The sequence below is a fragment of the Labrus bergylta genome, chromosome 12 (genome assembly GCF_963930695.1).
Source record: "Labrus bergylta chromosome 12, fLabBer1.1, whole genome shotgun sequence".
NCBI classification, from domain to species: domain Eukaryota; kingdom Metazoa; phylum Chordata; class Actinopteri; order Labriformes; family Labridae; genus Labrus; species Labrus bergylta.
In genome coordinates, this window is record NC_089206.1 from 6,196,061 (window position 1) to 6,218,285 (window position 22,225).

Below are 22,225 nucleotides of genomic sequence, written 5' to 3' on the forward strand. Positions count from 1 at the left end.
AGACGAGAGGAGTAAGAGCAGACAGGGAGGGATGAGAAAATCACCTTATTTAAAAAGAAAGAGAATAGGAAGGGGGGGCAGGTGGAGAAGAGGAGCTGACGGCTCGTTGTGGGGTAATGAAATGATAATAAGGGTGTTGACGGGGAAGTGGACAGCCATCGAGGCTCTCATGCTGGGAGTGATCATTGATTTTCTTCTCTGTTGACTGGGTTTTATTACTGTGTGCCTCTGCCAGGTGACCACATGATATTGCTGCCTGGCAACCGTCTAACATTTCAACAACAAAAAAAAAACCACACATACGGACATGTGCAGCGGACTCAATCATTTTCAAGGCATCAGATAAAGGGCGAGAAAACTGGAATGCAACTTGTGATTATTTTAATCTCTGATTAATCTGTTGATTCTTTTCACAATTGTTTATTGAATCTCTTAGTCTATAAAAAGTCTTAAATTGGGGAAAAGCGCAACAAAACCTCCCAAAAATCGAAAAGTGACGTCTTCAATTAGCGTCCTTTGTCTAAAACCCAGAACCCCATACATGACAAAGAAAAGCAGACAATTGTTAGAATTAAGACGCAGAAACAAGTAAATGTTTAACATGTTTGCTGGAAGATTGACTGAAACGTCCCTAATCAACTATCCTAACAACTCGTGATTAATTTTCTTCCAACCGTTGAATCGATTCAGTGATTCATCGCGGCAGCTCGAAATGAAAAATGAACAAAAGAGAACGAACACAGAACAGTGGACGGACAGAGGGGAAATATGGTGGAGGATGGACAAAAAGGGGGGTGATTTCCAGCAGCCATGGGCAGGGCGTTTTGTTTTCTCCCCCCCCCCCATGCAGAATTGGGGGAATTGAGAAAAACAGGGGGAAAAAAAATTAAAAGGCAAGGTACCGACTGGAGAGAATGAAAGTGGCAGACTGCGTGGGAGTGGAGCCCGGTGTGAGGCTGCCGAGCCCGTCTGTCAGCTCTTACCTGGGTCAGCCAGACAGCCACGTCACAGACACACAAATACACACACAAAGACATGCATACTCCTCTGTCTCAATCTACTGCATCTTATTGGCAGCGGCGGGCAGCTGAAGCAGCCAGACGGAGGGATGCATCGCACGCACACACACACACACACACACACACACACACACACACACACACACACACTGTCAGTCAGTCTGATAGAAGGCCTGGCAGCAGCACACTGAGGCTGGCTGTGCTGCTGGAACACAGCTTTTATCACACTAATGCACTGATAATCTGTACACATGGCTAGCTTTTCTCTCACTGATACATTAATCTGCAGGTGTGAAGGACTTTACACCTGCTCACTGCTTCTGTGGCTGTCTCTGTGTGCGGGTAAAAGTGTGTGTTGGTGCCATACCGAGGTCCATGTCGACAGCTCGCGGCCGCTGAGAGTAGGGCATGTTCTTGTAGACGGCGTCCAGGATCTTCTCCTTCACCTGGGTGATGGTGTCGCAGTTCAGCACCTTCACGGGAATCTCCGGACTGTTTTCGTTGTCGGGGTTCACACAGTTCAGTATCTGGAATGTGCAGATCGGGGGGAGAGAGGAGAAGGGAAAAAAAAAAAAATCACAGAAGGAAAATAAAGAGCGAGAGCCACAGGGCTAGAGGGGTCCTGATACTGGTTGGAACTCGGGTCCAAATGGAGGCTTCGCTCTCATTAAAGTCTCCTCGGAGCATGGCAGGAGCTCTGAGAAAAACCATTTCCGCTCGCGCTGGCAACCCAAAATCTAATTTCACACCTTCGGCGGGACACCAATTTCCAGCTCTGCCGGGGTATTAGCACGTAATGAGCCAAACTCCCGGTCGGAGCAATCAGAGCATTGTCATGTCGCATGCTGGCTGTGCGAGTTTTACTGTGTGTGTGTGTGTGTGTGTGTGTGTGTGTGTGTGTGTGTGTGTGTGTGTGTGTGTGTGTGTGTGTGTGTGTGTGTGTGTGTGTGTGTGTGTGTTCTGATCTCATCACAGCCACCTAGCCTGTTGTTGGACCAACACTGGAGCCTCTGGGATCTTTAGTTAATGTTTTTCTGTGTGTAAAAAAAAAAAAAAAAGACTAACACAGGTGAGACAGAAGAATAATGGCATTTCAAACACGCAGCTATAAGTGCAAGAAAAATTCATAGTTTGACACCCCTAATTTAAAGTCTTCTGCCGCTTCAATCCGTGATTGACATGCTGTGGACGTTGGAGGACTTTTGGAGCATTAAGCAGAAAGGCCAACCTGACAGGTGGCAAAAAATATTTCTTCAGAGGTGGGTACATGCTTAAAGTCGACATTTTGAAAGGGTTACCCGTTAGAAAATATTTACTTAATATTACTAATCGTCCTGCTTTATTCCTGTATTTAATTTAACTTAATTATAATTTTTGTTTGTCAGGTCTGTTTTGTTTTTTGTCTTGCATTGATAGTGTTACCCTTGTTGGGTATTGTTCTATATCATTTATTGTCTGGTATTGTACTGTTGTAAAACATTTGAGAACGATAAAAATGTTGGTCATATAAAGAAAATATTTACTTTAGCATATTGAAACAAAATTCAAAAACTCGTGTTTGTATCTCAGCCTGGCAGAATTTAACAGGGCAGAGCCTGTGTGTTCTGGTTTCTGTTTGAGTGTGTGAGGCTGTGAACGGGGCTTCTTGTGTGTCGTACCAGAGTCTTGTACTCGATCTGCTGGCGGATGAGCTTGTCTTCACTTAGGGAGTAGCGGGCCTCTCCAGTGATGGCGTCGATGGGCCCCTTTTCCATCTGCTGCTTGATGGCGCAGTACAGCATGAACAGAGGCTCCCCGGCACACTCCTGTAAACACAGACACACACACACACAGATTAACACATGAGAGAACTTCACAGCATAAACACTAAAATTACCAGACTGAAAACACCTTAAAGTTCTAATTCTGTACAGATCTGCTGATTTGTAATCATGCTTTTTATACAGAAATTTAACAAGACACACAGAAGATATTTATATATGCATCTGTAAACACACACACACGCTGCATGTGTTGCTTGGTGTACTAACCTTGAGGAATTTGTGAAGTAGGAAGGCAAACCAGTTTGTAAGCATCTTCTCTGCAACAGATTCAGTCCTGAAATTTGCATAAACAAACAGGAAAAAAACAAATTTTAACTCTCATTTCTTCACTTGATATTTTCCAACTTTCAGATAATACAACGCTTTAATAATTCATGGAGTTATGTGCGAGACTTCAGGAAGGTTATCTTGGTATCCTGGGCGGGTTGCATCCTGCTCGTGTACTGTCTGAAACGCTGTGGTCACAGTGAGTGAGCAGAACAGAGCGGAGCAGACAGAGGGCATATGTGTGTTTGCATGGTTCATGTGCGTGCAAAAAAAAAAAAGTGTGTATGCATGGCATGTGAGTATGAGCGACTGTGTGTGTGTGTGTGTTCACGTGTGGTTGCACACAGTGGGACATCAGCAGCTGTGACAAGCCTCAGCTGCTGAGAGAGACGAGCGCTGTCACAGCCAGGTAACGCCTGATCACAGCCAAAACCATCTCCTCGCCTCTCATTTCCTCCTTCCTCCCCTCTCTCTCCCCCCCCCCCCTCAGTCAATCACACATGGAGGTGCAGCCTGCTGCCGGGCTTGATTGGGCATGAAAACACACAAGTGTGCGATGACCTCTCGACTATTTCTACCAGAGAGCACACGAGAGGGGCTGTGTACACCTCCTTTATGACTCTCTCTCTCTCACATCTTTCTCTGGATGCTGGACAAACATTGCCCCCTCTGCCTCATTAGCACCATCATGGGAGAGGAGAGAAACAGAATTTGAAAAAAAAAAAAACAGACAGAGATTGCAAACAGCCAGGTGGGAACGGTTAACAAGCATGAAGCTTAGATGAAAGGGTTAGTGTGTGCAGCTTCGTGTGGACGAGCACCTGAGGTGAATGGAAACAACTCACTCACACCTCATCGTATCAACAAAAAAATTCTTCTGTCCTGATCTTTTGTTTGACTACTTAGCAGGCCTGCATGCAGAGAGGATTAACCCCTTCATGCATGAACACTGAGATTTTCTTTAAAATACTCTCAGCGAAACTTTGAATTTTTTTTTTTTTTTTTTTGTGTGTTACATTCACTCTAATGGACACTTTCAACATCAGAACTGGTAACCTGAGAGAATATGTTGCTATACTGTAACCACGGAAACAAAAAATGAAATGTAAGGACTTTTTAATATGTTTTTTGTAATAATCTAAAAGTATTTATAAAGCAGGTTTAAAACAACAAAAGTTGACTAAAGTGCTGTACAATCAAACTATTACTTTTTGACCGGTGAATAAATCGCACAATACTGCCGCATCATATCTGCAATAAAATTAGCCGATAATGATAATCACTTGATATGCCATTATCAGCCGATATTATCGGTCGAGCTCTAAAAAAAAAATGGAAATCTCATCTGGTTTGTCCTGCATCTCCTTTTCTCTCCGCCCTCAGTATACCATGAGCACCTGGTCTTTTGGACATGGTGCTACATCTGACATTGATTTTTCAGGATTGAATTTTGGGTCCACGCAATCATCGCTGTAAGCTGCAGCAGCTCTTTCATAGCTCTTAGATGCAGCGATCACAATTTCACAAGAATACAAGATTAGCCGCCCTACAATTGTGTTAACCTTGCGATGTTCACATGGCGGTAACCGATCTCTCCCCATCAGTTTGTGCTCAGTTGTTGCAAATATAAATGGCAATGCACTGAACAAAAGACCCTGTTAATGTCGCAAGAAAATGACTGATTACTCTGGTGTATATACGATGGAGAGGCCTCACTGTGCTGAACCGAGGGTGAGGAGGAATCAAAAGCAGCCAGGTATTAAAGACAAACGAGAAGGCTTCCGTCTCCTTACAGCTAAATAGTGGCAGAGATGATTATACCTATTCAGGCTCTGAATGGACCTAAAGGGAGATTATGACTATTATGGAGATAATTGCGTAACGTCGTGTTTGAGGGCTATAAGCAAGAGTCTGGGACCGGAGAAGTAGTCCCAGAAGGATTGTCTGAGCCAGAGGAGGTTAAGACAGCTAACATTTTAGTCACTGAGACAAGACAAAGTGTCAGTCATTCTCTCCGTCTCATTAAATTGAGATTGAGGGAGATTTCTCCTTTCTTCAATGCAAATACAGAACTTTTCTGCAGTTGTTAAGACAGTGGAGCAGAGGTTATGTTTTGTTTGGGGAGTTGAGCTGTGTAGTTGTGATGCTGGGAGGAAGCCCTTTGAGAACAAGACTGTGTATTGGCCAGACTACAGGCAGCTTGCTGACAGAATGGAGAACTGGAGGACAGTCTATTTATTTATTTGTTTATTTAAAGTGTGCTGTGCCAGCGGGGCGGAGAGATGTAGATTATTTCCCTTGTTTTAATTACAAAAAGAGAAGCCGACATAGACTTGATAAAGAACTGGCTGAACTCCCATGATGTCACCTGTTTCTGAACGCTCGTTTTGAAGCGTTGAGTGTGGCATTTCTGCCGTCACCATCTTGATTGGATCTTGCGACCTTGTTGATATTCATCGCGACGTCCCTACTCTTGTTGAAACCATGTGAAGCCATGTCCTATACTGACCCTGCTTTATAAGCCTTTTTATTTCAGTATTTATACAATCACACTTCTGTTTGTAACTATTTGAGTCTCCCCCTGGTGGCCATTAAAAAAAGGGCAGGTTTAAGAAATTTCACATCGATTTCACTTTTAACATTTGAGGCCCAATTTTTTTTGGTAATCGTGGATAAAGTGGACGTAAGGAGTTTCCTCCAGAGTTTGACTGTGCTCAGCCTTAGAGATAGGGTGAGGAACTCACATTCGAGGGGAGCTCGAAATAGAGCCGCCCTTCCATTGCCTCAAAAGGAGCCACTTGAGTTGGTTCTGGCATCTGATAAGTACGCCACCTGGACGCCTCCCTTTGGAGGTGTTCTGGGCACGGCCTACTGGGAGGAGACCCCATTGGTAGACCCAGACTTCGCTTGAGGGATTTTATATCCTGTCTGGCCTGGGAACACCTCAGAATCCCCCAGAAGGAGCTGCAAAGCGTCGCTGGGGAGACGGAAGTCTAGGTTGACCTACTTCACCTGCTGCCAACGCGACCCGACCTCGGATAAGTGGAAGAAAATGGAATGGATGGAGGTGTTCTCTTTGTCATTTGACATTGTAGCATCATGCCAATCACAGGAAGCCATGCCCTGAAGCAGACCTTGCCTTTATCTTTGATTTTACTTTAAATGGGAGTACAATATACATATTATAATTCACGTTTTAATAAAAAGGACAGTAAACAGGCAAACGAGACCAAAGAGTCATTATAAATCAGTAATTCAGTAATAAATAATCTGAGATGTGAGATTATTTCTCATCTTGTTTTATACACTCAGACCTCATTTTGCATAGTTAATGAAGTCTCCCCCTAGTGGCCACTAGAAAGAGTGCAGGTTTAAGGCACTTTCGCATTGGCTTCACTTTTATAATCGGATGAAGTGTCCATTTTTTATTCATCTAGCTCAACGTTTTTTTTTGTCCCTCTGAAATAAACAAACACACAGTGAAAGGTTTTCATACAAAAAGAAAAAAGAAAGGAGGACAAACAGTACGCAGAAGCTCAACCTTGCAAAGCTGCAAAACAGAAAAAGTCATAAACATAATAAAGAGCCACTATGAGAGCCTGAGGCTGCATTTTCACGCTGAATAAACCTAAACATAGCGTGGATTTTTTTGGACAATACCCAAAATCCCCCTGTAATTGCCCTCCTTCCTCTAAGAGAATCCATGTTTACCCCCCCCCCCCCCCCCCCCACCACCACCACCACCTCCCCACCATTGCTTACCATGTTCTCCTCCCAGCTTGTATTAAACTTGAGTGTGTTAGAAGTTAATGGAACCTATTAAGCTTTTTAATAAGCTCAGCAAGTCCCAAAGAAGGAAGTCAAATAAAGCTTTTTTTTCAAGGGGGCTGTGCAGACTCCCCCTTAATATATCTCCCTTTGAATGTACGGGGGGAGACGTACTTTGTTCTCCTCCTTCTCCCTTTCTTCTTGTCCTCCTTCTCCTCAGCTGCCTCCACTTCCTACTTTCTATTAATTGAGTTTCATTAATGAACATCAGGATTTCATTATCCCACATGGTGTTTAAGAGGGGGCTTCTTACACCCACCGCCCCCCAATCTCCGCTCTACTAATGGCAGAGTCGGGGGTAGGGGGTTGGGGTGGGTTTATTAGCAGGCAGCGGAATGTCTTTCAATGAGACTAATGCCAAACACAATACGTGCTCTCTTAATAACTCTGTACTCCATTGCTCTGCATGGGCGGAAATCTCATTAGAAAAATGCTGAGGAGAAAAATAATACAAGATTGAAAAGTCTCAAGGTGATGGAAGCAATGTTCTGTGATTCCATTAAAAGAACATTACAAAGAAAAGAACGGGAAATGGGTAAAAAAAAAAAGAGCAGCTTTGGTAAAACTTAAGAAGAAGATGGAGAGAACAGATAATAGTTCAATGTGAAAAAGAAGCAATGTGCTATTCCAGAAGGTTCTGGTTGGGATCATCAAACACACGAGGAGTTTCTGTAATAAATGGACGAGGGGAAAAGAGAGAGCAGCGCTGTGTAATGGCATAAACTCTCTATTAGGAAGGCTAGAGTGAGCGCCGAAGATGTTTATTACACAGAGAAAGTGGACATATTTCCCGAATGTAGCAAAATACAATCCAAACAGCATGAGGAGAAGCATCATTTCCACTGAGCGCATGCAGAGTGAGGGAATCCAACGCGCCGTCGAAGCTCAGATATATTGCTTTCAAAGAGCTTTTAGCGGAATGTAAGTGTCTGCTGTGCAGCTCAAATCTTTTCCTATCAAGACAAAGAAAAGCAGAAGGCATTCACAAATCTTTAAATACCAAAGAGAGCAGAGTGTCTTTGAAAAACGAGCCTCGCAGGAGCACAAGTGCGCCCTTCAGACGTGATTCCAGGAATTTTACAGACAGGGTACATTATACCTCTGATCCAAAAAGGCTTGAACAGCACTAGAGTTGTTTTGTACAGATACAGATATGATATGAAATCGACCAAAATTCAAGATGTGGTATTTGGAGTGACCACTCATAGCGTCAATATTGGATGGATGGATGGATGGATGGATCAATGGATCAATGGATCAATGGATGGATGGATGGATGGATGGATCAATGGATCAATGGATCAATGGATCAATGGATGGATGGATGGATGGATGGATCAATGGATGGATGGATCAATGGATCAATGGATGGATGGATGGATGGATGAATGAATGGATGGATGGATCAATGGATCAATGGATCAATGGATCAATGGATCAATGGATCAATGGATAGATGGATGAATGGATGGATGGATGGATGATGCAGTTTGGTTGACACAGGAAGTCATGATTGACCCTTAGGTGAGTGATGCTGAAGTTAGCCTAGCATGTTTCAAAGTTCTCCATGTGATTAAAGGTAATGAGTGCTTCAGTGTAATGAGCCAGGGCTTATAACTATGTTTGCAATAATATTACAGGCAGGGTTCTCAAGTTCAGATATGGGAATCAGTGTTGGAAGAAATAAAAAGTAAGAAATTGTGCATGCTGTTGTTTGTTTTTAGTAGACTGGTGTGAATTGGATCTTAGCTTAGCATTAGAGGGCTAATAGTTTACGCCACAAAGCAACTACAACAAAACATACACAAACTGCCCTCAGGCATTCGAATACATCCAGCCCTACATTACATACGGTGTCAGCTGCATTTCTCCTATTCTCAGTGTCTGTTATAACATCGACCAATAAATCCTTGAATAAATCACGATGATTTGTTTACAATTCTGCCTCATTCGCCAACAGGCTTTTCACAGATTCATTTTGTATTCTATCGTACACCACTTCAGCTCATTCAGCTTCTTTTAGGAATTCAAATGAATGGAAATGTCATTAAATATTCCTGTGAAATGCATATTTATGACCCACTGTAAGCATATTAGTGCTGTGAAAGTCAGACCCGCTGCCAGCAAAGAGCCAAAATGCGTTTCAGGCAGACACTTCACAGCAGTGAAGAGGACGGATGTTGTTTTAACCTCCTTTTTATTCGGTCTACCTTTTAGCCCTGCACACCAGGTGAGAGAGACACACATTTTTATTTTAAATCAAATAACTGAAAATGTTATTGCTAAGGCCATATCTATGTTAGGACTCCACCGTTAAGCCTAAGAGTGCAGCGACTGGAGACTGATACAAGTTAATCTAATTTTATTATTTGTAATATAGTATAGATTGTACATCAGCAATTAAATACTCAACTACAGGAGAGAAAATACCATCAGGAGATAATCTGCCCCATGTGAGGTAAAGAGAGTGTGTGAGAGGAATGCAGAAAAATGGACGTTGATAGAGAGGGCAGAAAGAGACGCAGTGTTAATGTTAATAAGACTACCAGTTTCAATGGAACTTCTTTAATATGCTGCCCACAGAACTTTTATATGTGGAAAGCATTAAGGGCCTTATTTTAATTTGCTAAATTTATATAATTATTCGTTTTTTTAGGTGTAAAGATAAACTCGCATCTCACTCCTCATTCCTGATGATTTTCCTCGTTTTTCCTCTTAAGCCTTCCCTTTTCCTGTCTTTTCCCCCTGTGCTAAGCTGTGGCTAGCGATGGCAGGTACTCCATCTTCTTACTTGGGCTCACCACAGAGAACAGGGCTCAATAATTAAGTATAACTTCTTTACTTAAGCAACCACATTGTACCAGCGCACTGCTGCTGTTTCCTGTTTTCCCTCTGAAACGTGTGCACATGCTGCTCCTCCACTCACTGATATGCATTGGAACATACTCTGGAAAATAGTGACCGTAAAGCTTTAATTTAAAAAACTTCAAATCGCAAATCTCATTTGAAAAACAGATGCATTAGAAACTTGCAATCGGCCAAATTGTTGCATAAAACGTTGATTTCAGACCTTAGTTTCACAATCATGCATCTCTTCTCCCATAAGGCCTCCTAAAACAAAGGCCTGCATCCACAGTGTGTTTACCCTATAAACAAACATTGCCAGTGTGGCCACAGCCTGACAGCTTATTTTCTCCGAGCCAAAGAACTCCATTGTTGACCTAAACCTATTAAACTAGAGTATGGGGCACATGGGTGAAATGTTCTTTCTCTATATGATAAACATGGGCACACTATTTATTACACTCATCCCCCACATTGGTAGTCCTGTTGCTGTAAATACGCACAGGGGCAACAAATCTGCAGCTGAAAGTAGTCCCTAATTAGAAAAACGAAAGTATGTATGCGTGTGTAGGAAGTTATTTAGTTGCTTTTTCTATGTTTAAATAAATAATAGGAAAGTTTGTGACCTGCTTCAAGTGTTTTTCCATTTTCACACAGGCAGGGAACGTCAGAAAATACTGACGGACGAACTATAGCTCTGTCAGTTTCTTTTTAACTTTAACAAACAAAGCATATTGCCAGCGTTACTCTTTGATAAACAACCATTTGGATCTGTTGTACACATTAAACTTTGATCAGTCCTGCAGGTCACTGAGAGAACATGAGGGTGAGCATGCTAAAACGTCATGACAGATGGAACTATTTTTGCATCTTTGCTGCAGTGCCCGTGTGATTACCGATGTCTCTTAAAAGGTCGTGCATACCAGCCTGTGGACATATTCCCCTTTGGAGGGAGAATTCGATGACAGCTGTGCGGCGAGAGAAGGACCGCTCCACGCTTCGACTCGAACATTTCTTGGGATGCACTTTTAACCCACTGTAATATGAATGAAGGACAGGAAGTGGGATGGAGGTTCTTCCTGTGTATGTTGGCTCTCTCCTTTAGCAATATGGACTGTAAGCTCATTAATTGTTTATTTAGAACAACATCCTCAGTGATCCCAACTTCTACTCTACTCTACTTCTATTCCAATAAGCTCTTTCACTGCACCAGTGCATTGGGATTTTGATGCACATGGATCTGTTTAATGCATGCTGTTAATTCACCGATCTCAGAAGACAAAGGGGGACATAACAGCAAGCTCACAATCCTATTATATATGACAATCCTATTATACATGATATGATAATTATATATATTTAGCGTGGAGGAGAGCTGACAGAAATGACAAATAAAAGAAAAAATTGCAACCAAGCGAAGCCTCGCCACCTCACTCTGAGCCCGGCACAAACACAATTACTGCTAAGAGACGTGTTCAATTTGACTATCATCCTAGACATATATGTGTGTGTGTGTGTGTGTGTGTGTGTGTGTGTGTGTGTGTGTCAGCTATCTGGCACGGCTGTCTGCTTTTCTCTTAATAGGCGATGAGAAAGACAACAAACAGCCAAAGACCCATGTGAAATCGATAATCCCCTAAATTCTTCCAAAAAAAACGAGGAGTGAAATGTAAAAAAAAATAAAAACGATGGGACATTTAGCTCTCCAGGCTGGGACCCGAGGATTACACACCACTGTGCTCATAATAAGAGGGGATAATGAAAACTTAGAGGTGATGTGGAGGCCCTGCTGTCCTGTGAAATAACTGTTTAATCAAGGTCCATTTGATGCTTTGTCTGTTTTTCAAGCTCTGTTTGCTTCTGTGCTCAGCCTTTTCTATCTGGCTGATATTTACTCTGAATAATAGTATTGGTATAAGTCAAATCGAGACATAAAAAGAGGGAGTCTGCATGTCCTCTCGCTTGCCAGTATAGGTTTTATATACCTCACATCTAAAGAGAAGCAGACTGTAGGTTAATTAATGATTTGAAGGTGCACATAGGTGTGAATATGTAGTTTTATATCTGGCAATCAATGTTTGGCTAATAGACTAAATGGATAGCATGTGAAAAAAGTAGAAATTCTTCATACTACACCTGGATTGAGTTTTCAGGTAGTTTTAGGTTCATACTTAGCTTGAGCATTTACTTTTCTGAAAACTTTTCACTTATACACCCTACATTTGAACACAAATATCTTTACTTTCAAGTCAAGTCGCAGAACAGTAAAGGGCCTAGGATGGATCCCTGTGGTATCCCACAGGTCAGACCAGATTGGGAGGATGTGGCGTTGGTTTAGTTTACAGAGAAAGTTCTCAGATATGAGGTGGGACTACTAAATACAATTTAAACTAGGTGTTTAAGCAGTATATCGTTTTTTAAATTCTTGTTTTTTTGTGTTTCAATGATTTGTAGTTTAATAGTATTTTAAATATGACATGAGGTGCATGTCTGATGGAAACATTTTACTGCTTGACAATCAAAATGATTCACAAAGCAGTCAGTCTTTTAAAGCCTGTCCTGTACATTCTGTCCCTCTAAGAGGTATTTTTCCCACCCTTTAACCTGTTTCTTTACCTACAGAGCCACCAAGCCAGCTGAGGACACCTGGGGAAGGACTTAGCAGGTGTTTAAAGTTTTAGCACATCACCCCAACTCCCCCGGAAAACAATGTACACTGGAGACACAGTGAGAGAAAAAAAATAGATAAGTCGAACCGCTTCTGAATGTTTCATAAGGAGCTCGAGCCTGGAGGATAAGTGAGACTGACATTGGCATTGAGAGAGCAGGGGGGGGGGGGGGGGGGGGGGGGGCGGAGCGCGGGAGAGAATTATGCATACAGCTCAGAGGTTTCTCATGATGCAAGTGCACGGCGTTTAGGGCAGCATACTGTAGACGCACTGTAGCACTCATTACAAGCCTGATTCTGCGAAGCATCTAGGCGGGAACACGAGGGAAAATCTGAACGCATCCATCCACAAAGACAAGAGGGAAGAGTATAGAGTTCTAAATCAATCCTCATCCATCTGTCTATATGTATCTTCAGCCTATGCCCTCCCTGAGCTTCTTTACATGTTTTTAAATGAGGACTATGTTTAGGTATGCATTTCTATCCTCTGTGTACAGAATCACAAATGATTGGATACACATATAGCATCTTTACAGTTTTAGAGCACTCCACTGCGCTGAGGGTTAAGGGATTTAGGGACACATGATATCATCTGTGTGATTATATTAAGAATGATTGTAAACATCAATTTTCTTTCTTCTTTGAACGATATCCAAGCAAAGCAGGAATGACTACATCATCTCAATGTTGGAAAAATTACATTTTTCTTCACTGGTTCATCCCTTCATGAAAAAAAGAAAGCACTTGTAAATGTAGTACCAGCTAAGCAAAACAACCCCCTCATATTACTTCAGCATATTAAGCCATAACGGTCTGAAAAGTGTGTGCTTTGTTACCTGCGCAGAAGCAGTTTAGGGTGATTCTTGCTCTCCAGGTTGCGGTCGATGAGGTCCGACAGCAGGTGTTTGAGGACATCGGTGGCGTACTCCAGGCGCCCTTGCAACGCCGTCATGATAAGTGAGGCCACGTTGCCGCGGTCCCTCATGGAGAAAGAGCGCTGCATTTCCAGCGTTCGGATGAAGGTGAGCAGGAACACCTTGTTGTTGATGAGCTGGCCGAACAGCTTCAGGGCCTTCTCCACGTTCTGCTGGCCGTTCCCCGACACCTGCACAGAACACAATGCACGTTAGCTCTGCTGATACATTTCCAGTGCTTGTTTTCCAGTGTTCATAAACAAGAAGCTGGGTGAGTTTTTGTCAAGGATTCCAGCTTTTCTGCTTTCCTCTTGACCTTGTCGCGCACAAAATAAAGATTTTTTCTTTTTGCCAAGTGCACCAAAAAGCCTTGCTCATGTTTCACTGCAGGCAGACAGAAGTTCCCACTCACAGTAAGTAACTGAGAAGATCTTAATCAATTATTGACTGGGGTCTGTTAAAAAGCACAGCACCCTGAGTAATCTGCCTTTTCACTTTCAAGGCAAATGTCAGAAAACTTGCCTGGCAAAGACAATGAAACAGGCAAAGACAATGAAACAGCCACAGAACTTACTTCTGTGTTGTTTCTTGTTTGACTACACTATTTTAAATTTTAAAAGTAGTAAGGATCAACTACAGTCAAAGTTTCTGTTTCGGTCAATGGCTTTGCCTCTTGCTCTTCAACAACAAGTTTAGTCTGATCAGAAATATGACCCCTCTATTATCATTACACTGCTTCTAGATTGAACAGCAACTGAATAGTCTATTCATTGTTATAATCCAGAGAGACATCAAGTCAGAGGCTATTTAAGAGAAATACATATCCTATTTGTTAAAGTTTGATAACAGCTAATATGTAAAACTACTTTCTTGCTGACATTACGTTAGCTAGGAATTCACCTTGTTTGTATTCTCTACTGCAACGCTACTAAAGATCATATTAGCTTTCTGAGAGCTTAGCTAAGTGAGTGTTTGAAAGTAACTAACTGGTTATCAGTCAGCATTAGACGTCTTTCTCAGTTTGCATTGTGTTAGATAGAAAGTTACCTCGATCCAATTGTGTCTTAAAGCACAACCAAAAGGTAACATAAGCTTCAACCACTCCCCAGTTACCGTAGCAATATGTGGCTGAATAATAAAGTTTGTTGTTGTTTAACAGTAGCTAATTAGTTATTAACATTAGCATTAATAACTTAGTTAACAATGTATTTTCTAAGAAGTTAGCTCCATCGTAGCACTTCCAAAAATACAAGCTTACTAGCTGATGTAGCAAAGTAAGTTGCCAAATGCTAACATTAGCTGTTGTTACAAAGCCATTAATTAATATCTAAGTTAGCAATTAATTTGCTAATAGTTACCTCTACCCTACTGTATCTACTGTACCAAAAATATAAGCTTCAGTCATTTCCTAGCTATTGTTGCAAGAAAGTTGCTGAATGCTAATGGTTAGCAACTCTGTTGTTATAACAAGAAATATGGTGCTTTCCTTTGGATTTAAACTATAAATTTCCTTTTCACAATCTTGTAACTGCATTTGAGTACCCAAACCCGACCATGACATCAGAAGAGACAGGCCACCACCTGAATGTGGTCCTGGTGAATCGTTTTTTCCTGATACTTTCATTTTCTGGACTTTCCCCCCCCCTGTGTGTTCCACATAAAATAAACTCATTGCAAAGCAGCACTCTGGTCCCACAAAACGCAGTGCGAAAAAGTGTTTACCAGCCAGTTTTTTTCCCCCCCAAATGGAGGAACCCACAGTCCTGCCTTAGGATTGGGAATTACTCAGTTCATTACCTCTCATACTGCAGCCACTGGTGGATGAAATAGCCATGTGCTGAGAACCAGGTTTTCCAAGAGGGAGTGTGCATGTGCGGCTACATACTTGTATGCATGCTGCTCAGCATGATTGGCCATATATGTGTGTGTTAAGACCAGAGGGTAGAGAGGATAAGTGGCACATGCTCCTTTCCCCCTCTAGCACTTTGCTGCTTATGGAGGTTACCCTGCAGGGAGAGTGGTGAGGGTGAGACAGTCTACCAGCCTCTCCCTAGCTCTCTTTTTCACCTCGGTTTGACTTTTTCTTGCCCTCTCTTAATGCGTTTGCTGCTTATACGCCTCAGACATCTCTCGCTGCCTGTCGTTTCTCTTGTTACCTCCAGCTCTCTGAGGACAGGATGATCCTCGATGCCGGGGAAGAGGACCCTCATGGCGTACGTCCTGTAGTCCAGATGGGGGATACCGGCTCTGTCCAGGTCACTGGTAAGCTCATTGATGTCTGTCTGCAGCTCGGCGAAAGCTGTGGGAGAAGAAAGAGAGACGAGTTAAGAGCGAATACTTGAGACATGCAGCATCAGAATAACACCTGAATGCCCTGGGGACCAAATACGTGAATCCTTCTCATCTTCGTGGTGTTTACTAGCGCTAAGATGAAGCTGACAGTTAAAGCCCGAGATAGTCTTCATGTCAGGAAAAACTCAATATTTCCCATTCCATCCTTTTAAAAAAACTCTCTCTCTCTCTCTCTCTCTCTCTCTCACATACACACATACGCCTCCCTTTCTCACTCATTTTATCTACCAGCCAGTAAATTGGCTGTATGTGGCCCCAAAGAGCGCATGTCATCTCAGTGTGAGGCTGCAGGTGAGCACTAGTTAATTGGCTCCATCCTGACTGACTCCTGTTCGGGGCCAACGGCTCAGTTGCTCTCCCTTGCCGGCCTCTGGGGAGGCTCCCCGCCCCCCACCCCACCTGTCTGCAGCCTATCACAGGAGCAGCAGCAGTCCCACAACACTCCTCCTTAAAACTCTGCCAGTCTTAGCCCCTCACATCCCGGCCCTCCTTTTGCGACTCATGGGTTTTATACACCGACATGCGGGGGCTCACAGGCACACATGAAGTGGATTTTCTTATAAGGAGAAACTTGGGTACCCGTTTCCTAATCCACCCTTCAGGGCAGGACACTCCTGGCCACTGCTAATGGTTAAAAACATTAATCTCCTCCTATCCCAAGGCTGTCTGTGTATGGCTGACTCCCCCTGTTTGCCTGCTATGTCTGACTGTCTGTCATTTGCCCATTCTGGAAGTTTCTTTTCACTGCTGGGAAAGAAGGGGATACATCATAATGTCCTGTCTTGCTGATGAAATCCTCCGGACGCTGTCAAGCATATACCATCTCAGTGATTGTCTGTTATGACCCGGTGATGACATCAGGGGCCAACCAGCAGTCGTTATTTAAAAAGTCTCTATAAAAACGCAGTGTTGCGACATAGAGACACTCTTTGTGAACCGTTGTTTGGAGCGGTGGCAAGATGTCAGCCTGAGGTTATCTGCGGTCGTCCCCAATGGGGAGAAGGTCAGAGATCAGGTGAACTACAACGCCCTCACTTAACCCCCGAGCCACGAGGGAGGAGTGTGTTTCAAAGCAAGATGCTTCTGTAGCAAGGACACCAACAACTTAGGATGAAGACAAAGCATTTTATTGTTCACTTATTTGGTTTCAAAACACACAAAGCACACAGCCGCCCAACTAGACTTGTGTCGAAACCAGTATCAGAAATGCCTCTGACTTTGACTAAATATATGAATGATAAAACAATTCTTCTTAGTAAGTGAAGTCTGCACAGCACGAGGGAACAAAAAAATGTATCGCAACATCTCTACACACACCAGACAAAAGTTGCAAAAAAAAAAAGACAAACGTAGCGTTTACCCCTTCAGTTAAGACCAGAATAAATTGTAATCAGCATAATGTGCCTCTTGCTGCGAGGGAGGTTGGGGTTACTCTAATGAGAAACTCTGTATTCATGTAGCTGTTTTGTGTGCAGAATGCAAACTAAGAAAGCAGCGAGGAAAATGGAAGGGCGAACGAGACGGGTCACATGCCGGGGTTAACTGACTTAATCTATGTGCTGCGATGTACAACCAGGATGACTCACTGACCCAGATTTGGAGAAATTTTCTCTGCATTATTTAACACACACTCAAGACCACCAGGAAGTTCCTGACTATACTATATCTGCTCAAATACGCATTTATGCTCGTTATGTGATTATAGTCTGCACAAGTGAGATGCATTCACCGCCCCATTCAGCGACATGAGTAGCAGAGCAGCCTCTCAAATGACTGTCTGTAAATGCATATATCAAAAAGCAGAGACCATAATCATGCTCACTCTACAAGCTGACGTCTGAGTGTAGGCTGCTACAAAGTGCTGACTAACACTCGTCTCACCTTCTTTGCACTCCAGGGCGACGCGTGACTCCAGGTTGTCCATTTGCATCTGCAGGCGCTTCAGGGTGAGGTCATTCTCACGCGACTTCCGCTTGTAGGCGATGAGGACGAGGATGACGATGATGAGGAGGAGGCCACCGCCGGCGGCGATGCTGACGATGGCCGGCAGGGTGAGCAGGCTGTCGGACATGATGTGGACCGCGCCCGGGGAGACGTGGAGACCGCCTACCTGGACCTGTGCAGAGACACACACACACACACACAATCAAGATACATCCTAAATAAGTGTCTTTGAGAAAATCCTTTCAGAGGATTGCCAGTATTTTGTAAACAATGTTCCTTTTATCCACATAGGCTGTAACTAAATCCCTAATCTGATGTGCTCGTTCAAATTTCATTCACTGAAATTGCTTATATTGACGCAATAAGTGGCTGTGATTGTTTTATGAAGTGTCTGACATTATTACAAAAAGTTTCCAGCAGAGACTGACTATTTTCTTAAGGGTGGATACTTTTTTTTTTTCCCTAAAGCACAAACAGCTGTTAGTTAGCGCTCTTCAAATCCACCAAAAATAATTTAACCTTGCAAACATAGGAGTTAATTGTCTACAGCTGCCTTGATTGGCATGCTTGTTTGTGCTATTGTATGACTTATGTGTTTAAATGGTTGCATTCTGATCCAACACTATGTTAAGTTAACACCCAATAACGCTGCAACATGGACTCAGTATTTAGCTCGTAGTGTTTTTTTGTGAATTGAGTCTTGTGGCTTTGAAGAGAGCGATGACGACTGTTTCAAGTTAAAAAAGTGAAATCATTCTCCAGAACAAAGAAGTTTATCTCATCAGGGGATTTTGTTGGATGCTTTGAAAAACAATCTGAGCTTTTCAGTTGCCCTCTTTTATCTATGAGTCACTAAGACCCCAAATAAGTAAAAAACTAGGGCCCAGGTTTAAAAATACCCAAACTCCAGTTTCAAGCTTCAACCTTCAGGGAGACAAATCAGCTCCTTATGTTTCAACACAATCCAATCCCTGGTCTTGTGGCTCCATATCACACGGTAACTGATGCACCGCATTGCATGAGCCAAACCAAAACATATTGTCAATATTGTCCAATGAAATTGATGCTGAGAGCAAACACATGCAGCCACCTGCACACTGACATTAAGAGGGAGAGAGTCCGGGGTCTTGCACTCAATAAGCGAGCAAGCAACTAAAAATAATTGCTTCAGATTCTGGCAGAAACCTTTTGACAGCTAGAGCACATTCACGCTGTTCTCCCTTTCACCTTTTTTTTTCTTCTTCTTCAACTGAATGAACCATGATGAGAGACGAATAATTGACTATTTTGAAGAAGGAATCACAGATAAAGGGGATAGACAGTGGAGACAAAGTTAGGGATGCAAAACACACATATACTGACCATGACTTTGTATTGTCCGGTGAGGTTGGGGGGCTCACACAGCAGCTGGCTCTCGGACACAGTGACAGAGCAGGGGGTCTCTCCAATCAGCACCGTGTAGTTAAGCTTCACCCCTCCTGACGCCGGGGGAACCAGGTTTCTGCCCTGTGGGCACATGGAGACGCACAGAGGGGGTTTCAAAATTAGGAGGAAGAACTCGGACACACCGACACATGGCTCAATGAGGATCAGAGAATTTTTTTTTACAAAAACCCGCGGAGCCAATATGTCCCCTCGATACACTGTAAATTAGATCTGCAGGTTTGGACACAGCTGCGGCTGAATGCGGCGACATACTGAGATCAAACAAGGTGATGTACTTCACAGAGAGATAGAGAGAGAGAGAGAGAGAGAGAGAGAGGGGGAACAGCTGGCAAGCAGGATGAAGAGATGAAATATATTCCTAGATAAAGGCTTAGAAGACTTCAAAAATGTGTGAAAGAAAATCCCATAAACTGTCTTTAGAGCTCAGAACATTGAAAGGGACACATTCAAACTTGGTCTATTATAAAAAAGTGTAAACTCTTGAAGTAAATGAAAGTTTTCTGGAGGTATTGCTGGATTCTTTTTCTTCTATCTCCCAATAATGCACTTTTTTTTATTTTGGGCAGTGAATAAAATGTTTAAATCACATCAGTTCCGTTTCATGTTTTTGTGTTTTTATTTAGCTCATTTGGATTTCTTAAGAAAGTAAGAAATGATTGTCCACTAGTTTTGGTTCATGCACATTTTTCTTGTTTCAGAACTTCCCAAGAATCAATAAGTAAACTTTAAGGAACATTTCTCCGACCACACTTGACATCGGAGTCCAAACATGTAGATGTAGATCAAGTGTGGTGTAACGTAAATGAAAGATTTTGGAATTTAAATACGCCATTATAGGGCCCAGGTGGCCTTGAGATTGGTTGTGCCCAAATGTACGGAAGCTCTTGTCCTCCAGGCGGGTGGGTTCAAGGCCGGCCTGTAGCTCCTTTCCTTCATGTCATTCCCTATTCTCTCTCCTCTGTCCCTGATTTCCTACTCTACCCACTTTCCTCTGAAATAAAGGCATTCACCCATTGTCTTTGTATTTATTTATTTAGACTTTGTGATAAACGTACAGTATGCTGAACCTGTTTTGGCAATGAGCTTTGTGGAGGTCTTAACAACTGAGCTCTCTAACAGTGATTCTGGCAGTCGGTTTCCAATACAATTAATTCAAATTTTTCAAGATATTCAGCTTTTGATTTTTATAAAACCAGAGTTTATAAAACTGTCTATTCTCCATGCTGCATAGGAAGTCTGGAAGAGTAGTCTGTGTCTTGTTGAAGGACACATTAATAAATCTCCTGTGAAGGTATGCATCATTTAATATTTTTAAATGTATGCTAATCTGCATGCTCTTTACCTTGAGAATGATGGGCGAGCCCGGCTTCTGCTCGAGGACGCCGGAGGTGCTGAGAGGCTCGAAGTAAGGGTTCGGGTAGTAGAGGAGGTTGGTGTTGTTGTAGACCAGCAGCGCCTGCACGTTGTTGAAGATGAAGCCGAACTCGTCCGCATGTTTCACCGTGTCCAAAGCGGGGTGATACTCTGCCATGAGGGAGGGGGCCAAGCAGCTCATAGTGGTGGTGTTCAACACTTTGCACACCTGAGGGGAGAACAAAGACAGGAAGTACAAACGTTAGAGAGAAATCAGAGTTTATAAGATGTTATTTCACTGCTTTGATTTCAGAGCATCCTGGAATAAGACAAGAACTGGAGAAGTAGTGGAAGTTTATTTTGGCCTGCATTAACACTGTCACCTGTCCAAAAGGAATGTAGAAGTTATACATAAAATATAAATAAAATGCATTGAGGAATAAATACATTGAAAAAGGGCAAAAACAAGCATTTATTTTTCTTTTAATTTGATCTGGAAATTATTATATTTGACAACAAATCACATAATCCTTCCATCTTTAAAAGTCACAAAGTTTTAATAAATGCTCAGAAACATTTTCCAGTGTCCAAAGTGCTGTCTTTAAACTCCCTCTTATGTCAAACCACCAAGACTTCATGGATTAAACAATTTAAATGTTGCAGCTTTAGACCTGAATTGTGATTAAAGCTCCCGGGCTGAACTTTCAGTATGTGTCGATTTTGGTGCCCATTGTAGATCCTGCTTTTGTTTTAGCAATCAAACAAAATACTCACTGTGAATCTGTAAAAAATATTTAAAAAAGTCTGTTTCTGCAGCAAGCTGACACCTACCCTGCGGCAGTGCTTTCCAACATTTTTCATGTCGGCTTTTGCAGCTCATAAAGAGACATCAGTATTAGTTTCAGTCTGTTTCATAACAGTCTAAAATCTCCTCACAGGAGCTTTAAGTCATCCAGGAAACACTCATGATAGATAATAAAAAAGGTTTATTTTTCTCTGGCTCCAAAAATAAAACAAACACACACACACACATACAGCACAAAGTTTCAAGCTGATCACTTTAAAAGCCTTCTGTTTGTTGTTACCTTAAGTATGATCTTTACTGAAACACATTGGTATCAACATGAACCCTGCAGGAAGATCAGCAGCTTAACAACTGGCATATAAACTCATCCTTTTCTGAGAAAAAGCATTTATATCATCTCATTAAATCCATCTTTATTGGAGAGGAGAGGAAGCCTCCATAAAAAAAAGCAAAAATAAACTTCTGCTACAGCTTTACTGAAACCCCCCCCGGAGGACAACAACAAAGGATAGAGGCATTGCTCCTCTGTCTCCTTAGGTGGAGGTTGAGCTATGACTCTTTTATTACTTCTCGCTCCACTTTTCACCCCTATGAGAGACCTGTCTTCCATCCGTCCTCACCGGCTCAGTTCTAAAGGGACGGAGAGCGAGGATTGATTGCTGCACGGCACTCGGCTCACAGAAGGGTTTTATCTCCTTTCTCTCCCTCTCAGCGTTCTCTCTCTCTCTCTCTCTCTCTCTCTCTCTCTGGGGAGGAAACCTAATTAGAGGTAAATATCATCAAAGCTGGTGAACGCTGGCCACTACCACGCCTCCTACCTGTTGTCTGCTGCTCAGGAGCGAGACGGGGAGATCGATGCAAACTCATTGTGTGCAGGCTAAAGCAAAGTGCAATGCGAGATGCAGGAGGAGTGTGACTACAGAGGTGGAAAGAGAGGCCGGTCTCCTTAAACACAAGAGAGT

General features: G+C 42.6%; 1 protein-coding gene across 1 annotated transcript in view; it reads right to left on the reverse strand.

Moving 5' to 3' along the window:
- The window catches only part of plxna2 (plexin A2), a 208,994-nt gene that overhangs the window by 22,724 nt on the left and 164,045 nt on the right, over window positions 1-22,225 (reverse strand). Inside the window, 8 exon segments of the mRNA XM_065960873.1 lie at window positions 1,387-1,546; window positions 2,678-2,824; window positions 3,050-3,116; window positions 13,286-13,554; window positions 15,520-15,662; window positions 17,597-17,831; window positions 19,022-19,165; window positions 20,448-20,687. Coding sequence (XP_065816945.1) covers window positions 1,387-1,546; window positions 2,678-2,824; window positions 3,050-3,116; window positions 13,286-13,554; window positions 15,520-15,662; window positions 17,597-17,831; window positions 19,022-19,165; window positions 20,448-20,687 — 1,405 coding nt within the window.